This window comes from Momordica charantia (genome assembly GCF_013281855.1).
Source record: "Momordica charantia cultivar OHB3-1 chromosome 5 unlocalized genomic scaffold, Mcharantia_2.0 BLBB01000005.1, whole genome shotgun sequence".
NCBI classification, from domain to species: Eukaryota; Viridiplantae; Streptophyta; class Magnoliopsida; order Cucurbitales; family Cucurbitaceae; genus Momordica; species Momordica charantia.
In genome coordinates, this window is record NW_028275163.1 from 18,466,883 (window position 1) to 18,487,673 (window position 20,791).

Here is a 20,791-nt window from a genome sequence, read left to right on the forward strand (position 1 = left end):
TGGTGGGATTTATTTTAATAATAAAATAAAATATCCTAATTCAAATGTGGGGTCAAAAAGGGTTATATTTGCATTTCTTTTTTAATTATAACAAATTTGTTAATTTCACCTAAATTGAATAAAAAAAGAATTAGAAAAAAAGTGACTATATTGTATCAAGTAATTTTAATTGAATGGTTGATTAGACTATTAATAAATCTATCTCCTAATTTTGCCCTTTAATTTAAAACTTTTTTCTCTCACTCACTTCCTTTCTTCATTCATTTTTTCAATTATTTTTCTTCAAACATTTTATACCCAATATAGTTTTCTTTTTTTATTTGTTGTTTTGTTTGAATCAAATAATTAAATACCAAACTTCAAAAAATTGAAATAACTAAAATATGAAATAAATTATAAATTATTATATTTGAATTTAAATTATGTTATTTTTGTAAATTTTAAAATACATATTTATTTTATACTATTTATGTGATTATCTATTTTTATTTGGTAAACTAAAATGATAAATTTCACTATAAATTACATGACAGATAGTTTTAGTTTTACCTTTAGTTCTATATTCTCCTCAAAAATATAAAATTACTTACCCTCAACTATCTTTTTGAAATTTGGGCCAAATTTAAAAAATAAAAAAAGAAAATTTGATTTGATTTTTAAAAGCCAATGTTAAAGTGAACTGATTTTTTTTCATTTTAACATCTAAAGTGAACTGATTGAGACCGACGTTTTGAAAAGTGAACCGACCCCATCGAAAATTGACTAAACTGACCAAACATACCAACCAAACCAAAAAGAATTGAATTGCTTAAACCCCACAAAATATATCTCAATCAAACTCGGTGACTATCTTTTTCAATTTTAATCTTTTACTTTGAATCAATTCGAAATACTATTTTAATCCCTTAAATTTATTAAGATTAGAAAATAATAAATTCTTTATTAATAAAGATAGAATCAATTATATTTTACTTGTACAAAGGGCATCATAAATGGATCCAACACAACAATAAATCTCTATGGTATAATTATGTTATTTTTTGTAAAAATGTAAATATGTTAGCTAAAATTGAAAATACTTGTAAATACCTTTTTAGGATTCCATCTCCTTGCAGTATCAATTCCTTCTTTTAGGGCGAACGTTTCAGTAAACTCTACCGAACCTATTATTTGAAGAGATCGCTCAACAATTGTCATGATAGTGACCATATCCAATTCAACGACGTTTCTACTTACTTTTTTTTTATTATTATTATCTAAAAACATCTATAACCTACCACATTTTTTTTTTTGTTTTAGGGAAAAAACCTCTTATCTCTGTCACATAGGTATCTAGTAGAGAGAAAAAAATAGATTGACGTATGTTAGAGATATTTTTGAAAAGGTGTCGGAGGCTTTGGATTGGAGAATTTTAGAAAGATAATAAAAGAGAAATTTATCATTTTTTTTTCAATTGTACCATAGGTTGGACTTTTTTTCTGGGTTGTCCATTGGGTGTAACTTTGATTTAAATTTATGTTATTTTTATAAAATTTAAAACTTTTATGTCTTATTTAAAAATACATATTTATTTTATAGAATTGTATCTCCTTGCATGCGAGAGACAACTATGTCTGTCGTTATTCTCAACTCTTTTATGAAAGCAACAAACTTCCTAATGAGGGATCGACACATATTCGCTTTCTCCTTTCTCTCTTCCACCTATTCGCGGAAGGCTTAAGTATCCATCTCTGCAGATATTACTAGGTCGCCAGACATAATGTTCTCTACGACGCTGGAATCGATTTCTACCATTGTCGAAAAGTGAACGGATAACTACCTTTCCCCTTCTCACAATGTTCCCGAACTTGTTAAAGAACCAAAGTATGAATGGTCCTCGAAGTGCCTCATGTTTTGGTACCTCTTTTTCCTTCGCCACTCAAGTGTATGACATCTACCTAAAGAAATTAATGTATTGATAAAAATAGATTAATTTTAATTCTTATTTCTGAGGATAAGCAAGTTTGGATAACTTTCTTTGTTATGAGAATTTACTGAGAAAAGAATTCACTCATATTCCTGCTTTCAAGAGACAAGATGACCTATAAAATCATGCAAAATTATCTCCTAGAAACACAATTTATCCCAAGTTTCGAATTATTTTGAAACTAACCTCTTATATTATCTCCTAAAAAACCTCTTATATTAAGAATTTATTATTATGTTATATTAGCGAAAAGGTTAAATTACAATTTATCTCTAAAATTTCAAAATTGTCTATTTAGTCTAATTATTTTAAAATTTTTATAATGTTTAATAGGTCTTCTAACCTTTCAAAATCGTGTCTATTCAATTCATGTTTGTTAAAAAAAATTTCTATTAGATCCTAAATTTTCAATTTTGCATCTAATAAAGTTTCAATCATTCTAGATTCACGTACTCTTCTCGACTTAATGGCTTTGGATTCAAGTATTTGTGATACAATTATTAAACTAATAGAGCACAAACAAAAGAAAAAAATAATAATTTCATAAACCATTTCAAATTACGATAGACATAAACTCGAAAATTTTGAGGCCTATTTGAACATTTTAAAATATAGAAATTAAATAGCAAAATTAAATGAAGAAACCTAACAAAGAAAAAGTTTGGATAGGATGAATGGCGTCCTCAAGGAGGTCCCAAACTAGTAATTGTGGTGGCCATTTATATTTATAGGTGAAAGTTAAAAAATTGGACAGCCAAGCTAACCTATATGCCAAAATCTCAGTGTTTTTATTGGCCAATGGCAGCATGTTGGACCACACTTCAAAACGGAAGATTTCGATTATTGGATACTCACTTTATTCATTTTCTGTCATGTCAACATCCTATTAAAAGTAACGTAGAGCGAGCCCACTAACATTAAAAAATTATCATTATTATTACTTTTTGACAACAAGCCACTTTTAAAGGTAAAGAGACTTTTTTACGCTAGTAAGAATTCAAACTCACGAGAGATAAACACCCTGTTGAGTTAAACTTCTGTTGGTAATTAAAGAGATTTATTAGATGTTCAAAAATTTATTAGACAAAAACTTAAAAATTCAAACACCAAATCAATAATTTAACCTTAAAAATTTAACCAACTGCTAGCGAAAGAAAAGGGGAAAAAACACCTTTTAATCATCCGCAAGCACTTACCACACTTTTCCAGTGATTTTCTGTTCTGTTCCCAAGGCTCCTTTTGTTTTGGAATTTTACTTCCCTCTTTTTTTTTTTGTATTTCCCAATGAATTCTTTTATTTCTCTTGGTGAAAAGCTTGGTAGATAATAGCCATGATGACAATTTGCAAACCATTAGGAAGGAAATATAATAAACTCTAGTTCACTTTTGACCAATGTTCAAACCATTTAGATTTTGATTGAAGGTTTTAATGAAGTTAAATTCATTAAAACACTTCATTTCTTTAATAAAAATACTTCTATTCCTATTTTCAAATTTGTCATTTTTCCCCCCAAAAAGAAATAATGGTTGTTTTCTCCTCTTTTCCAACAATTCTCTTGCCATCCAAAACAAATATTGGTAAAAGACAGAGATATCCATACTCTTTAACTCCAAATCTGTCCTTAGTGCCTTCACAAGTGAAGAGTGAAGATTATGAAAATTGTTTTCATGAGAATGGCTGTCTCTCTCACATGGAGTAATGAAAGATCTCAAAGAAAACATATCCTCTACAACTACTAATTTCCTCCTTATCTGATTCATGTGGTTATCCTTTAATACACAACTTGCATATTTCAAAATATCTGGGGCGGGGTTGGGGCGGGAGGGAGTTTCAAGTACCTCCTTTCAGTCATGTCTGCAGTAATTGTGGATACAAATATCTTGCAGAAACCTGTAGTCATGAAAATCTACACTGGAAACCTAGTAAATACAAGGAGTTCTAGAGCATACATGTTTAAGAGACAAAACTAATCAAGTTCAATGAGAAAAAAATCCAAAATATGGTTGGCGAAACCTGCATTTATACGCTATCACCAGACACAACGGTAAGTTACATGCGACATGGTCATATCGCCATCGTAAGTCACTTTTACGACTTGCCCCTTCTCAAGTCCATAGTATCGAGCAATAGCATCAGTGCGTAGCATGCGAGGAAGCTGCATTGTATCAAAAGTACGCATAAAAACTTTAAGCAACTGTTGGTAGTTTAAGAAATTTATCGTGCATGAGAATTTAAACAGTAATTACACATGGCATTAAGGGTTATACTTTTTTAAATAAAATGAAACAATGCAGGAGAGCATAAAAAGAAGCCCAAAGGCCCAAACAAACATTAACTAATCAGAAAGGGACTTCAACCCAAAAGAATAAGACCTAGAAAATAATTACAAAAGGCTTGACCGTTGCCTACAAAGAGGTATTAAATCTAACAATATCCCAAACTTATTTCCATGACCTCTCAAACCCTCTGATAATTCTACTATTCCTCTTAAGCCAAGTACCCGACAAGACGGGAAAAACAAGCATGCCAAAGAACTCTGCCCCTATCCTGAACGGGGGAATGCAATAACACCTCCTCTATCATAAAACGGCAGTCTCTATTAAGCCAAGTACCCCACAAGACGGGAAAAACAAGAATGCCAAAGAACTCTGCCCCTATCTCGCATGGGAGAATGCAATAACACCTCCTCTATCATAAAACGGCAGTCTCTATTAAGCCAAGTACCCCACAAGATGGGAAAAACAAGCATGCCAAAGAACTCTGCCCCTATCCTGAACGGGAGAATGCAATAACACCTCCTCTATCATAAAACGACAGTCTCTATTGTACACCGAACCAACATTGAGCATCTCCAAAAAGCAAGCCCACAGTGACTAAGCAAAATGGCAACCCCAATGGTTATGCTCAAAATCAAGGGTAGTATTACTTTGATTCATTTGTCTACCAGAGGGTTGTATTACTATGATTCATTTGTATACCACATACTATGGTTTTCACAGTTTTTTTGCTGGGTACTCAGTCATGCTTCTATAAATACTCAGGACATTCTCCAAAGAAGGCTCCCTAATATGGCCATTTACCCAAGCTGCTGCATCATGTGCATGAAGAATGCTGAATCCTAAGGCCACCTGTTTAACTGTCTTTGCTCATAGATTCTGGACCAAGATCCTTCTCTCCTTCTGCTGTCAGTCCTATCCACACGAATCTGAACTCTATCCTCCATGCTTTTCTCGATGGCTATCCTTTCAAGGAGGAGAAGGGCATTCTTTGGACCCAACTCATTACAACTTTTCCATGAACTCTTTGGATAGAAAGGAACAACAGACTCTTAAACAACAAATACCACTCCTTTGAATCCTTTTCAGAATCAGGTTTTGTAAAGGCTCTTAGCTGGTGTACATGTTTTTACAGTCATTCTACAAATTATAGCCACGATGATCTTTTGTTAAATTGGAGAGTTTTTTTGTAACTCCCAGTCTTTTGTGGTTTTCCTCCCCTTTTGTAATATTTCATAACATTAATGAAATATTTGTTTCTCATAAACAAAATATTGAAAAAAAAATCCTGTTTGGAACCTTCAACAACTTGAAAAATGTTTAGCTCCCTCACCCTGTGTAGTCTCATTAGACAAATTGATCCAAGCAAGGGAAATGAAGTTGTGTTTTTGTGCTCTAATGTAGTAACTCAGATACTCAAGTCATAAAACCCGAGGAAAATAGCTCTTCAAAGTTCAACACATTTCAACGATAAACCACAGAACCTTCAACGATAAACCACATCCTTATGAGAAGTTTTTTGATGCTATTGTTTACAAAGTTGTCACTTGGCGTAAGAACACTCCTTTTTTCATCATGATAGTTACACTTCCCTATTAGTTAATTGGAAGTGATTCATGTAAATCTTCTTAAGAGCCTTTTGTAATTTCACACATCAATGAAATTGTTTCTTACACTAAAAAAAATAAGTTCAACACATTTCTTTTACCAAGCACAAAAATTACCATTATTAGCTTCCAACTGAAGTGACGTTGGCGTACCATGGGCTTAGTCAAACCTCCCGTTCTTTTATTTCTTAGAAACTAAAAGAATGGGAAAGAGCTCTTCGAAGTTGAATATTCCTTCTACCAAGCACAAAAAATTCAATTATAAGATTCTAACTGAGGTAATGAAGCAATGTACTGTGGGCTGAGGCACTTTTCTATTTATGGGATAGGCTGAGTCACTTCAGCCCAAAGTCTAAAACCACAATTATTAATACTTTCCAATCATTCACTGCATAGCCACTAAAAGAACCTAATGATTTGCGGAACGAAATAAGTCTATATCATGTCATACTTTGGATAAGTTTTGCCAAAAAGTTAATAGTCTCGAATGAGATACTATGTCATTTGCTCGCTCAGAGTTCCAGCTATAATAATATTGAAAGATGTTCATTGATGTATGACTCATATCTGCATTTAACATAAATATTAGAAAGGAAAAATTGTTGGTCATTCAAGTAAAGCATGTTTAACATGAGAAAGAGTTTCATTCCTTGGAATATTTTATTAAGGGTTTTTAAAGCATAAGGCAACGGCAGAGAGGAAAATATCCAGCATAAGGCAGCGACGGTTTTATAGTTCTTTGGGGAGGGTTTTCTCTTCCCTCCACCATTAGGATGTTTTTGCTCTTTTGGGCTTTGGTTTATTAATTCCATTTGAGAGGAAAATATCCAGCATTTAATCTACAAGCAATTGTGCAGAAGGAAATATACTTCATAATTAAGTTGTCCACCAAAGCAAATAACAGTGAAAGATTATATATAGAAAAGTAAGCTGTCTAAATATAGTTTATGATACTTCATTGGATCGATATCTTACCTGCTTCTCCTCTATGCTGTATTGTTTCAAAAGCTTTTGTTTTTCTTCCTCGGTTAGCACTTGATGGTTTGGCTTTAACGCATGCTTTGTGATATTAACGAGTAAGTCAGTAATCTGATGTCAGACAAAAAATAACAGTGAATAGAAATCATAGAGGAAATTTAGAATAATGTCTTAAAAATTTGATAAGACATGACATAAAAGTATTAGAGAAAAATGAGTAACATAAAAATTCAACATATGAACTTTTTTAGATTATCTGCAGCCTTAACTTTAAATTTTGGCTTCTAAAGCAACTTTCTACTGCAATTGTTACCACTTACCACTGCCATAGCAACAACATTATTGATTCCAAAATCCGGTTTTCATTAAACAAATTGTAGGTTTGAAGTATAAGAGGAAGCAAAAAATTTTGACATATTTCACGTCCAATGTTGTTTTCTCCCTTATTTGTTCCCCATTACAATCACGTTAACAAAATGGTCAAGCTTCTCTACAGTTCTGTGCATGTAAGCAAATATACCACCTCCAAATATCTAGTATATATTTTATTATTTTTACATTCATAGTCCCAATGATATAGCAATCGAAGGCTTCTTTTTCCTTTAACCATTATAGTACGTTACTGATTAATGATGCATTTAATTTTTTTAGTTAACCAGCCTACGTTTTTATTATACGTAGATCACAGCCTCAGCAGTGTCCACTAAGAAGAAAACACTAAAAACTGAAGTGAGAAGAAAATACTAAAATTTAACATGACAACAAATAAATGACTTGTTGAAACCAAGTATTTTTCAAGATGCCACTGTCAACCAAAGAAAAGCATAAACAGTTTCAAGAAACAAACCTGGAATATTTCAACCTTGAATGAGAAAAGATCAACTGCTTTCATAGCTTGGTTTGTAATTTGATTTTGCACAATTAGAATGAGACCGTGCAAAGTGTCTTTATTAACAATTTGGCCAGCAATATTGCGAATAGCATTAACCTTGACTGAACCAGTCCCACAAAATATTACCAGGATCTGCAAAACAAAGTATCAGGTTTGAAGGGAAAGGTGCTACTGCTACTTTCAAGTGAACCTAAAGGAGTGCAAAACAAGCCAAAACTATGAACACATAGCATAAACATTTACTTATCAGTCAAAAAGAAATATTGTTAGGTAGAACAACCTCATAACCGAAGAGCCAATGCACGGTTGGGAGATAAAATATTTGAATCTCAAAGATCTACTACTGGTTAAACCATACAAATACAATGAGATATTTCCAACCAGCCAAAAGAAGTGCATACTTCTAAATCCAGGTAAGTAAACACAATCAAGTAGGAGCTAGATGTTGAAGATTTTTGGAAAGCCACAAAAACAGTTTGAAAGAATAAATAAAGATGTTAGACTACTTACATAGTTGTAAAGTATCATTATAAGAATCCGTCGTAGAGAAACTTTACTCCATGATCACAATTCATAAGAACTATAGTCTGGTCTACTGCATTTTAATGAAAATCAAAAAAGAAAACATGCAGCACCATCTACTGACTGAAACCTAAAAGTAATATGCCGAATCAACAATCCCGAAGTAACCAAAACTAAACCATGGCGGAGTCTTCATGCCTAATCCACTCTCCCGAGAAACCATAACACATCATTGCGTTGATCTCCCACCCCATGGCATTAACAAACCGAGGATTTACAGAATCAAATGAAAAAAAAAGGTTCACAGGAAGGCATGGAGTCTTACTCTTTTGGAGGGATCGGAGCGATGAACGGCGGAGAGTTTGAGGCGATCAACATCGGGCGATTGGCCGTAAATTTCTCGAAATTGTTGGAGAGTGAGGTCGGCATCAGAGGTGGTGGGAGTGTAACCGCGGTCCCTAAGCATCTCCAGAACTGTTCTTCGGCAAAGGAAGTATCTGTGGCTCTCTGTGGAGCCATTGTCGATGTAGCTACTCAAGCAAGTCCCTAGCTCCACTCTATTCGGTTCTCCCTCAAACCCATCTTCCTCCATTTTCGCTCTCTCTCCCTGCGAATAGAGCTCGCTCAACGTTTCTTGATTAAATTTTGATGCTTTATTTTGGTTATCCTGCAAAATACAAAATAGCTTTTTTTTTTTTTTTCAAAGTTTGGATTACACGTCATCTTCCACCTTAAAAATCACTCTCTGGAACTAAAATTAAAATTAAAACCAGGAAAGATTAAATGAGATTCAAGGATATTGACGAGAAATTAAGGAAACAAATTTAGATTAAATTTTAAATTTGAATACCAAATTACTAAAATGGAGGATATTGAGATTCTGTTTCTTTGAATTCTAATTTTCAAATTTTTAATTAAAAGAATCTTTAATCTCTAATTATTTGATAATTCATTTTAAACATTTTATCTCAACTTTATCTCACTTGCTCAACTTTCTCTCTCTCGATCTCTCTCTCAACTTTCTCCCTCTCTCTCGCTCAAATTTCTCTCTCTTTATCTCCTTCCACATCTTCATCCCCATGGTTAGGCCAAACTTTCTCCTTCCATGAGCTTCCTTCTTCGGCAAATGACCTCCCTCGTCGATTTTGATGCACTCATCGCTGGCGATTGCTGAAGGTCACTGGCGATTATCATGAAGGCTGTTTGTTAAAAAGAAAAGAAAAAAAGAGAGAAGGCCGAGAGATTTAGGATTTTTGTAGAGTAAATAAGAAGAAAACGAGAAACCCAATAAAATTTTAAAGAGAATGAGAGAAAAAAGCCCAAAAAAAAAATACTGGAAAGAGAGAGAGAAATAGAGAGAGGGAAAAATATTCTAAAAAATAGGGGGAGAGATAGAGAGAGGGAATAAGAGAGAAATAAAAAATGACTGGAGGGGTAGTGAAAGTAAATTGATAATTGGGTAATTTCATCAAATGCTTAGAAAACAAGGGTTTTGAAAAAGGTGATTAAAAAACATAAAAAGTAGGGAGAACGTCCATTCTGTCCAATTTCCCTTTTTTTAGGGATTAGTATATTAATGGGCTATTTACGGATCCTAATTACATAAAATGATTGAGTGTATAAAATTTATACTTTTGTCATGAAACAACCCTATTTAAGATGGTATCCATCACCCAAATTACTAGTATATTCTTTTGTATTACACCTTAATATTAAATAATTTTTAAAATCCAGAATTGGTTAATTAGGAGGTTACAATTTAAATCTCTTAAATCTTTCCTTTCAAAAAAAAAATCTAAACCAAACCAAAACCCCAAAAATCCCCAAAATCTTCTATTTTCAAAAAAAAATTGATAACCCCTTCCTCCGAATTTTCTTCTTCCTCTGTCTTCCGTCCGTTTCTTCGTCTCCGACCGTCGTCTACATTCCTTTGTCTCCAGCCGCCGTCTCCATTCTTCTTCATTTTCTAGCAATCCATAAACTATTGTTATTCCTCTGTCATTCTGTTTCCGTCTGCTCCTTCATCTCCGATCGCCGTCTGCGTTCCTTCGTCTCCAGTCACCGCCTCCGTTCTTCTCTGTCGCCGGAGCAGTCCGTAGCTTCTCCTTCGTCTCCGTTTATTCTTATTGAAAGGTTTGCATTCCAATATATCCTAATAGTTTTCTATTTTAGATTTGAACAATGTTGAAAACCCTGTTTTTTTTTCTACTGTTAAACCCTTTCAATGTTCCTTCCATACCCATATATCTCCAATCCAATGGTTGTTTTTTTATTTCTGATTTCGTGTGAACTATTGTATGTATGGTGATATATCTTATAGTGAGTTTGATTCCCTATACTGAGTTGAGTTGGGTATATTGGATAAAATATAGAAGTAGTTAGAATTTGGATTCTATATGGATATATCTTATAACTCAAAAATAGAGAAGATAATTGTAAGATATCGAAGTTTATATGGAATTTAGATTATATCCGGATATATCTTATAACTCAAAAAATTTAGTCGGATATGATTTATAATGTTCATTCATACCAATGTTTCTTTCGATGTATAGATAAACTGTATTTTCTTCTCCTTTCAATATTGACATCAATCAATTCGTGCTTCTCGTTACTTAACTTCTGTTAAAGGATAAATCCCAAAAAAAAAAAAACATAAAAGAGCCATTTGAAACCTAGGGACGTAAGAAAGATTCAAAATGAATTGAAACCAAATGTTGTTATTATGGATAACCACAACCCATAAACTAAATATCATAAAAATTCAGCCACAACCCATTACAGTAAGACAAAGCAGACAATGGAAAGAAATTAAACCTTTTAAATAAAAAGGACAGGAAAAAAGTGTTCAAACGGAGAGGAACCTGTTGAAATCTGAATGTGTCCGAACGGCTGTGGCTTCTGACAAGCAGTGGGAAATTACACAAGGAGATAGATGAAATTGGATATTTTTGTAATTAATAATATTGGTAAATCATGGCAATAAATCATGGTTTAGGCTAGCATCATTTGGTGAGTGAACTGATACATTTCTATCTTCAGTGAGTTGGAATTTTTTCATGATTTGCTCGAGGCCCATAGGTTCCCATAATAGTAGCTCCTCCCTAACGATCGAGTCCAGCCCATTCATGAAGGTACTTTCGAGGACGTCGTTTGCTATATTTGGTAACGAAGCTGGCCATGCTTCGAAAGTCTAGTGGTACTCTGTAATCGTTCCTTCTTGCAGAATGGAAAGAAAGTGGAAAGAAGGTTTTTGTCTTTTGATTCGCTAAACCGCTCGAACATCCTGGTTTTCAGGTCAATCCAATCCGTAAAACTTCGTCGGCTCTCTACCCACCGGTACCACTTAAGGGTGGCGCCATCAAAGCTGATGACCGTTACGGTCATTTTTTCTTCATCACTCAGGCGGTGAATCTCGAAGTACCGCTCTACTCTAAATAGCCATGAATCTGGGTCATCTCCAAAAAATATGGGCATCTCTACCTTCTTAAACTTGCTTTCAGGCTCCTCTTCCTTCCCTGGTGACAATTCTTCTTGCTTCTTAGGATCCTCCTCAGGTTCTTCCCCTTCATGGTGGAGTTTTGGAGTTTTCATTGTGAGCGACTGTGGTTGCGGGCTCTTTCCTTGCTTCACCTCCAACATGAAACCTTCCAACGTCCGTTGGGTTTCTTCATTCTTATGGCATTGCTCTTCCATCTATGTCTCACCTCTGTTACGTTGTTCCTCTAGTTGAGAGCTAATACGCTGCAAGACCTCCTTGATCCCACTCACTTCTTTCTCAGTCGACTCGCACCGCTCTTCCAGTTGATTCTATTCGTCATCTTTCCTTTTGCCCTAGTCGAACGTGCTCTGATACCAAATTTGTGAAGAAACTCCCCTTACTATTGATATTCAAAATAGCGTAGCAAGACAAGAACAACAACCTTTCGAGAAGGCTGTATTCTCCACGCTAGTCCAATTTATCTCTTACAAAATGAAAAGCATGCCTTATACCTTGGAAGCTCCAAATATATATTCTCTCCCCTAGGACTAGCTCACAAAAGACAAAAGACCCTTAAGGTCAACATCCTAATTGTTAGAGGAGGGAGAAATGCCCCCTTTGCCCCTTCCTACATGTGTGCCTAATGAGAGGCCTAACAGAAAGCTAAGACAAATTTTAAAGTATTGTTCCAAGCTCGAGGCACCTGCCATAATCCATAACTTGCTTTATCAAGTTTACATACATACTGTGGATAGTTAGGATCCTCAAATTCAGGTGGTTGTTGCATGTACACATCTCCATCCAGTCGTCCATTTAAGAACGCATTATTAAAATCAAGGTTTCGAAGTGCCCATTCATTTGTCTCAACAAGAGTGAGAACAACTCGAATGGTTGAAGCCTCCAAAACGGGACTGAATGTTTCAAAGAAGTCTATCCCGAGATTTTGATGAAATTCTTTAGCTACCAATCGAGCCTTGTACCACTGAATGACCGAATTATGCTTGATTTGAAATATCCATTTACTACCAACAACGTTAAGAGAAAGAGAGGAGGGAACAAAATGCCACATTTTATTGCTCATGAGGGCCATAAATTCAGCCTCCATTGCTGCCTTCCATTGTGGTGTATCCAATGCATCTTTCACCCGAGTAGGTTCGGTACAAGTCCAATCTTGCACGGTGTAATTGACCCAAACTTTTGGTTTGAAAATTTCATCTTTCGCCCTTGTAATCATGGGATTAGATGACTGAGGAACCGACGACAAAATTGAAGGAATCTGCGGACTTGGTGATGAAGCCAGAAAGTGTAAGGGTTGACAGTTTGGTGTGAAGGGTTTGAGGGCATGGAAAACACGTGTGGTTGTGGGTTGGCAAAATTGCGGTCTGGAGGGATATATGGTGTGGGCCCTAAAGAAGTAGGTTGATGGGAATTTGATAGATTATTGGTAGGTTGTATAATAATGGGTGCAGACTTGGACATTGGGTTGAGAGTTGAGAATAGGCTGAATGGTGGTGGGTTGTGGCATATTGGGTTGGACATCATTTGAGGCTGAAATAGTGGGTTTGACATTATTTAAGGGATGTAGATTGGATGGTGGTGGGAACCAAGTTGTAATGGGTGGGACAGAAGATGGGTTTGGGAACGTATTCGGGTTGGCCTGAAATCCAAAAGTAAACAGAAAATCATTTTCATTGAATTGGACATGGCGAGAGATGAATATCCAACCTGTTGGGCTCAAACATTTGTGTCCTTTGTGTGATGGGCTTGGACCAAGGTAAACACACTTGATAATGTGAAACTGAAGCTTTTGTGATTGAAACCACACCCGAACGTCTTGAGATATGCAAAATTCATACTTTTATGAATTAGTAATTCCATAGGAGATTTACCACCTAACACCGGAGTGGGGAGCCCATTGATTAATAGCGTGGCCGTAAGAAAGGCGTCCCACCAGAGGCTTAATGGCATGGAAGCTTGGGCTAGTAGAATTAATCCCATCTCGGCAATATGTCGATGCTTACGCTCAACCCGTCCATTTTCTGCAGATGTATATGGACAGGAGAATCTTGACTGAATTCCCAATTGAGAGCAAAGATGATGAACTCGACTATATCCTGTACCATTATCGAACTGTACCATTTTTACTGTCCTATCAAACTAAGTTTTTACCAATGTAATAAAGTGAGTAAAGGCTGCAAATGTATCACTTTTTAATTTTAACGGATAGATCCATGTGAACCGACTAAAATCGTCTAGAAAATGAACATAATAACGATAGCTGTCACTGGCTGCAACTGAAGCGGGCCTCCATAAATCAGTATGTATTAACTCAAATGGAGCAAGAGCATGAGAATTGGACATTAGAAAAGCTAGGGAATGGGACTTGCCAAATTGACATGCTTCACAGAAATTGAAACTATCATTGAATTTCACTGGTAACTTACAACTTATTAGTATAGTATCAAAAAATTCAAGGACGAATGCCTGAGTCGCTGATGCCAAATGACTTTAGACTCCACAACATTTACATCAGTAGCTAAATTAGACAACATTAAAGCAGAGTTATCATGAAAAAGGCTTGCCGACTTCAAACTACTTGAAAATTGATCTGAAGCTTTACCGGTGAATGTTCAAACAGTATCCAATTTGTAAAGGCCATCTTTAAAGACCCCCTTTAGCACCACATTGCCGGTACATATATCCTTAACAATACAAGAATCAGCATGAAATTCAAGATAAATATTATTATCTTGAACAAGTTTAGATACCCTCACAAGATTCTTTACAAAATAAGGTACGCACAATACATTCTCAAGATTAAGAAGTCCATTTTCAAAGACTAAGCACGATTTACCAATATGAGAAATAAACAACTTGTGTCCATTACCAATAGTTACTGTTTCCTTACCTCCATATTCAACTGGGTTGATAATATCATTGTAGTCTGCTGTAACATGATTTGAGGCTCCGCTATCCACCGTACCAGCTTGGATCAACCATTGTCTCCAGATTTGCAACAAACGAATTAGTGTTTTGTATTGTAACAAAGGCTTGAGAAGTTGTACCTTGAGAGTTACCACCATTTTGTACAGGTGCATTATATGAGTTGGAACCATTACTCTTAGTCTGATTCTAACTAGGTCCTGTAAATTTTTTATCAAATCTATGCCACACACAAATATAGAGTGCCCAGATTTTCCACAAACTTGACATATTTGACGATTGACATCATTGTTGTTCCATTTTCCTCTTCCACGATATCGACTTCCACTACTCCTCTGGTTATTGTTCTGGTTATTGTTCAAATGTTGGCGCTGACCTCTATTGGGATATTTGCTATTTGCCATATTTAATGTAGGAGTGTGATTGAACGCTACTGTGTTCTTCTGTGAGTTTTGAAATTCTAGTCTTTTCTCAAAGACGAGTAGTTCCACTTGTATTTCAGACGAAGAAATACCAGCTCTCCCTTTAATCATAGCAATTACTGGATTATACTCCTCATCTAACCCGAGCAAAACTTAAGAGATTAATGATCGAGTGGGCACAGGACTACCCGTTTGTCCCAAATTATCTGCATGAGACTTCATAATACACAAATAATCAGTCATTTTTAGTGAGCTTTTACGAGTTTGTTGAAATACCTAGCGAAGGAAGTATTCCTCTGCTTGTGAATGAACTCTAAATAATTCTTGAATGGCTGTCCAAAGGTCTCTAGCATTCTCGTATCCCATAACTCGTACTGCCACTTCAAGGGTCATTGAGTTATACAACCATCCAAGAAGAAGCTGATCAACGAGTACCTATGACTCATACGATGGATTTGTCGTCACTGCAGTTGCCGAGCTTGATGCTCCTGTTGCTGTCGCATTTGTATCTACCGTTGGTTGCACAAATGCTGGTGGACATGGTGTTTCATATGAGAGATGCCCTTCCAATTTGTAGCTTCTTAGAATGGGTAGCGTTAAATTTTTCCACAGAAGAAAATTTCCCCGATCAAGCTTGATTGAAGATACTTGATTCAGCAGCTGGTTAAGGGGTGGGCTCTGATACCAAATAAAGATTAAGAGAAAATAGGGATTGCAGCTTGAAGGTTTCAATATTTTATTGAAGAAGCAAATGCTCTGTATTTAAACTACATTCAGCCCTTGAATTAGGGTTATAAAATAAAGAAATATTGATAATAATAAATACACAAATATAACAAACTCTCCAGTTGTCGACAAGTAATTGAATGAAAATTTTTTTATAAATTATTTTCACTCCCAGTTCAGTTAGAGGAAGATTCCAGAATGGCTACGTGGCTTTGTTTCTAGAACACCCTTCAATAGTGGAAATATCCTTATCCTTAACATGATAGGGTAAAGATGGTAAGATTACAAGCTTTCATATATGAATTTTTATTCCATAAAGACTGAAAGTGTTAAATATTTTTTTAATCATATTCTTTCTATTGTCAACCATTTGAGATCAAAGGGAGAAAGAAAAAAGTGTTCAAAGTGTTGTTGAAAAGATTCTTAGTAGTATGTCCATAAAGTTTGAGCATGTTGTTACTTCACTTCTCCTAAGGAAGTTTTCCATATGCAAACCTACTTTAAAGGAGGTTCTCGCGGAAGACGCAGCAGGTCGTGGTGGACGAGAAGGTGGAAGAAATTACGATAATATAAATGATGCAAATTATGAAAACAAGCCAGAAAACTTTTCTTTATCTCGAAGAAAAGTAAGCACATCAGGAAGATGTGAGATGTTTCTATAATTTACATTGGTTCGATTTAGGCAAAACCTGAGGTGAGCCAGAATTTTTCCTATTTATTTTTTTAACTTTTTAAATTTATTTCTCAATTAATTTTTTAAATCTAATTAATTGCTTAATTTACCTCATTTACATGGTCTATCATCCTCTATGTGCTAAGTCACATGCGATGAGTAGCCTTTTAACTTAAAACATAGAGTAGTTTCAATTCAATTAATAAAGTATATTTTAATATATTTTATCATCATTTTGTCTCTTAACTTTAACAATTTGTGCCAAAGTGAGTCTCCATGAAGAAAGGCCTTTTTGACATCGAGCTGATGCAGTGACCAAGATCTGTTAGCTACAACTGACAGAATGACTGTTAAGGCTAGTCATCATTAGCTCTTTGTCTTTCTAGCCGCTTTCCTTTGCATAGCCTTACGGTAATTGACATATATCTCCAACCACGAGGTTGTGAGTTCAATCCCCTACCCCCACATGTTGTATCAGGAAGAAAAAAAAAACTTTAACAATTTGTGACACGGATTACTTGATTGAAAAAACAATTTTAATACATTAAAGTTAAAATCAAAACTTGTAAAACATTCCGAAAATAAATTGCAAAAAGGAGAGGATTACTATATTTATTTTTTTTTTCTTTTTTGGAAGGATAAAGAAGATGAATGTCTGATGGTCATGAATATCAAAATGTGAATTTTGATTAATAAAATCAATGTTATAACCTAGGCCCAATTTGAAGTTGAGAGCCTCTAACCCAATAATTTTTTTAGATTAAAATACAGTTTTAGTCTATAAACTTTTTACCTCGATTTCATTTTAGATTCTAAAGTTTCAAAAAATTATTTTTTAGTCCCTCGATAGGTTCTAAATTTAGTGTTAAAGTCTAAACTAGTGTTAGATTTGTTTTAGAAAAGAAAGAAAGACGTTAGATTTGTTTTAGAAAAGAAAGAAAGACGTTAGATTTGTTTTATAAAAATAATCTTTGCTAAAAGATTTCGAATTTTCGGGACAATTAAAAAAACCTTAAAGTTTAAGGGAATGGTTAAAAAAAATTTTCCTTTAATTTAATACAATAAATTGGGGGTATAAGTTCGATCCTCCGACTTCAAGAGGAGTAAGTGTCAATTATTGTTGAGTTATACCGACGTCGGCAATTTGCAATCAATTTTAACTGCTCAAAAATTGGGATAAAGAAATATGTTTATAAATATTAACAACTAACTGTAAAGTAGAAGTGTTTTGTTTCACATGTCCAACTCAGCACGGTTTCTATGAACACAACTGAATATGACATTAAACTGTTTTTACAATTTTCAAAACAACTTTCAACAATGAAACAAAATACCATGGAAAACTAGAAAAGTAAATAGTGATTCTTTCAAAATGTTACTACTTGGAAAAGACTGTCTTACTTGAAAACGCATTACTCTAAAACGTTATCCCAAACTCACTTAAACCGTCTAAAACTCAAAAGATCAACTAAAAAAAATCAGTCAAAGAGTATGTTGTAAAACTAAACACCCTTGAATTTATGGTTCAAACCATGGTGACAATCTACCTATGACAGCATTCAAAAGTTTCCTAGGTTTTGCATGATGACATACAAAACAACGAGAACTCCTACAATTTTGTCAATGCGAATACTATTTAAGAGATCAGTGACAAGATGAACATCTTCAGGATCAAACAACAAAGAGAACGTGAGAGACACCCTCCAAGACAGAGATGCCAAAGAACAGAACAAAAAAAAAGGTACATGCATCAGATTTGACCAATTCACTTCTTTCGTTGTTCTCAATGAAAGTTGTTCTTTTCATCTAAAAAAGATTTGACCAATTCACAGAATAATAATCATTGCCACCTGCTTACTTTGTTCATATAATTGTTTTTAGTAACCTACTGTGTAGAATAATATGCTTAACAGTCTATCTATCACATGACTCCATTTAAGCATTGTTTTCTTATGGGATACCAACTTTCACTAAGATAAACAAAAGAACAAAGAAAAAGGGAAGACCCAAAAAAAGAAAAGGGCCCAGCCAAAAGAGAGTAATACAAAAGCGTATTAAAAAGAAACTCAACTTTTCAACTAAAAAACTTGGATGATTACACAATAAATTTGAATTTACAGCTAAAAAGATGCATTATGATGAGTCAAACTCAAAAAATGGAGTGTTTTGAGCTTGTTTAGACATGTTAGAGCAAATTTAAGAGAAGTGCAAAAAGGGTTGGGTCGAAATCGAAAGACAAACAGTAAAACCAATGCACATGAAGTTATGAATTAAACTATGGTGATCACCTACTCAGGACATTCACAAGTTCTCGAGTTTTGGTTTCAAGTCCTCAGGGATATGCTAAGTATTACTAAAATGTCAACCAGTTTCAAGATGAACATCTTCTCAGTAGCAAACAAAATAGAGAATGCAAGTCCATATATCTTCCATATAACATGTTTGTCCACATAACTCAATATATGTTGAAGAACACATGAAAACATCACTTTTTTCTTAATGATTATACACTGTTCATGGAGAATGAACAGATAAATCCAGCAAATTCTTCAAGCAGCTAGCAGAGAAGCAGCATTTTGATTTCATACAAGTTATATTATAGCAGCAATGATAGTGATAAATGATTGAGTAAATACCTAAGTTATTTGCAATTCAGGAGCAGCAATGTGGGCATTTGATCAACCCATTTTCATTGCAATTAGGGCATCTTCTCAACTCTCCTTCGTCTTCCTCAAACACCTTCCGGCTGCCATAGCAGTTCGGGCATGGCAGAAACCTTGCTCCCCCGCACCTTTCGCACTCAGATTTCACATCCCAAACAGGAAATCCCACCAACAGCTTCGCCAATTCGCCGTACTCATTCAGCTGTTTGATCTCCTCAGCGCCGCCGATGTACTTCCCCCTTATGAACACTTGCGGCAAACTCACCGTCTTCCCTCCAATGGCAGTCTGCAGCTCTTTCCTGTACGACGAATCCATGGAAATGTCTCGTTCATCCACCGGAACTCTGAAGCCTCGGAAGATTGTGCGAATCGAACAGCAGTCTTCGTAGGTTTTCCGAATTCCTCTCAAGCTCGTGAAGTAGATTACCACTTTGTGTTGTCCGCCGGGGAGACGGAACCAGCTGTTGGAGAACGACGAACACAGAGGACTGGAACCGACTGATTTCGCGCTACTCCGATTGCCATTGGACCCTAATTGGCGCGAGGACAGCGCTCGCCGGTAACTGAAGACGACGTTAGGGTCCAATTTCGCGAGCAGAGCTTCCTCGGACAAATGCTGCCAAAGCGGCTTCACCATGGAAGACGGCGAAAGCGCATCCTCCGTTTTGTCCAAACAATTCGCCGATCCGAGGGTGTTGAAGGGAGTTTTCGTAATCGTTTTGGCAACCGCGAGGTCGGGGTTTGGAATGGCGTCGGAGTTGAAATCGAAGTCGTCGAGGCCGTCCATTAGCTCCCAGGTGTTGATGACGGAATCCGGCGACAAGGCGTGGTCGGGATCCGGCGGGTCCGGCGAAGGAGACTGGTCGGGAAAATGCTTGGGACGGTCAATGAGGAGGAGAGAACCGTAGGTAGTGGAAGTGAGAGTGACAAGATGGTGGGTGTCGCCGTCGCCGACGGGCGGATGGTGGATGAGCGGCGTAGGGAGAGAGAAAGCTCCGGCGACCGGCGGAGAAGAAGCAGAAGCAGAAGAACTTTCAGGGTCTGTAGGGGGGAAGCTGATGGGTCTGGAAGCAGAACAGCCCATGAATTCGAACCAAAAAACTCCGAGAGAGAATCAAACTAAACAGGAACAGGTTGTTCTTGTTGTTCTTGTTAAAATTCTTCAAACTTCATGCTCTGTTGATTTTGGAAATTGTGATGAAAATGGAGAGAGAGAGAGAAAATGGTGGGTAAGGAAGGAGAGGAGAGGAGAGGAGTGAGGAGTGAGAAGAAGCTGTGTTGTGCTAAAATCTTACGGAAAATGAACAGCAGAAGACGCGGTTGGAACTCGGGAAATTGGCTTTTTGAATTTATTGAATATTTTGCTAAACTAAAACACACCCCACACTGTTCGCAAATATTACATCTTTTTATTTGGATAAATAGCCCTCTTTCTTCCCCCCAAAAATTATAATGCTAAAGTAGGAATAGTCATGTATCCTCGACCAAAAAATGGTGGGTTCAAATTTGAGCGAGACATATATTTTTTAAGAAAAATATTTTTTTTGTCTCTAAGATTTGGAGTAAGTGTCAATATTAGGTATGTATCTAGTTATTTCCTAAAGTTTCAAAATACAGACTTTTGATCAATGAAATTCATTT

The 20,791-nt window shown here is 35.6% G+C and overlaps 3 protein-coding genes across 5 annotated transcripts; all 3 read right to left on the minus strand.

Annotated features, from left to right (window-relative positions):
* Positions 1–3,694: 3,694 nt before the first annotated feature.
* Positions 3,695–8,889, minus strand: NRPE5 (Eukaryotic rpb5 RNA polymerase subunit family protein). Of its 2 annotated transcripts, XR_015790907.1 has the most exons (5): positions 8,568–8,889; positions 7,676–7,852; positions 6,826–6,939; positions 5,968–6,087; positions 3,695–4,122 (listed from the first exon to the last, which is right to left on the minus strand). XR_015790907.1 is itself a non-coding variant. In XM_022302869.2 (4 exons), the coding sequence occupies exons 1-4, from the start codon at positions 8,832–8,834 to the stop codon at positions 3,997–3,999; spliced, it is 684 nt and encodes a 227-aa protein (XP_022158561.1). In that variant the 5' UTR covers positions 8,835–8,887; the 3' UTR covers positions 3,695–3,996. The 2 variants fall into 2 exon arrangements, 1 of the variants encoding a protein (XP_022158561.1); XM_022302869.2 differs by lacking the exon at positions 5,968–6,087 and having other exon boundaries at positions 8,568–8,887.
* A 2,097-nt stretch (positions 8,890–10,986) lies between these two features.
* LOC111025011 (uncharacterized) lies at positions 10,987–15,878 on the minus strand. 2 transcript variants are annotated; one of them, XM_088124237.1, is made up of 3 exons: positions 15,365–15,878; positions 14,632–15,225; positions 10,987–13,837 (listed from the first exon to the last, which is right to left on the minus strand). In XM_088124237.1, the coding sequence occupies exons 2-3, from the start codon at positions 15,197–15,199 to the stop codon at positions 13,458–13,460; spliced, it is 948 nt and encodes a 315-aa protein (XP_087980363.1). In that variant the 5' UTR covers positions 15,200–15,225; positions 15,365–15,878; the 3' UTR covers positions 10,987–13,457. The 2 variants fall into 2 exon arrangements, with proteins under 2 accessions (XP_087980363.1, XP_087980362.1); XM_088124236.1 differs by having other exon boundaries at positions 14,632–15,876.
* A 3,013-nt stretch (positions 15,879–18,891) lies between these two features.
* Positions 18,892–20,478, minus strand: LOC111025010 (uncharacterized protein At5g39865). Its single transcript, XM_022302856.2, has one exon. The coding sequence runs from the start codon at positions 20,232–20,234 to the stop codon at positions 19,140–19,142; it is 1,095 nt and encodes a 364-aa protein (XP_022158548.1). The 5' UTR covers positions 20,235–20,478; the 3' UTR covers positions 18,892–19,139.
* Between the last annotated feature and the right edge of the window lie 313 nt (positions 20,479–20,791).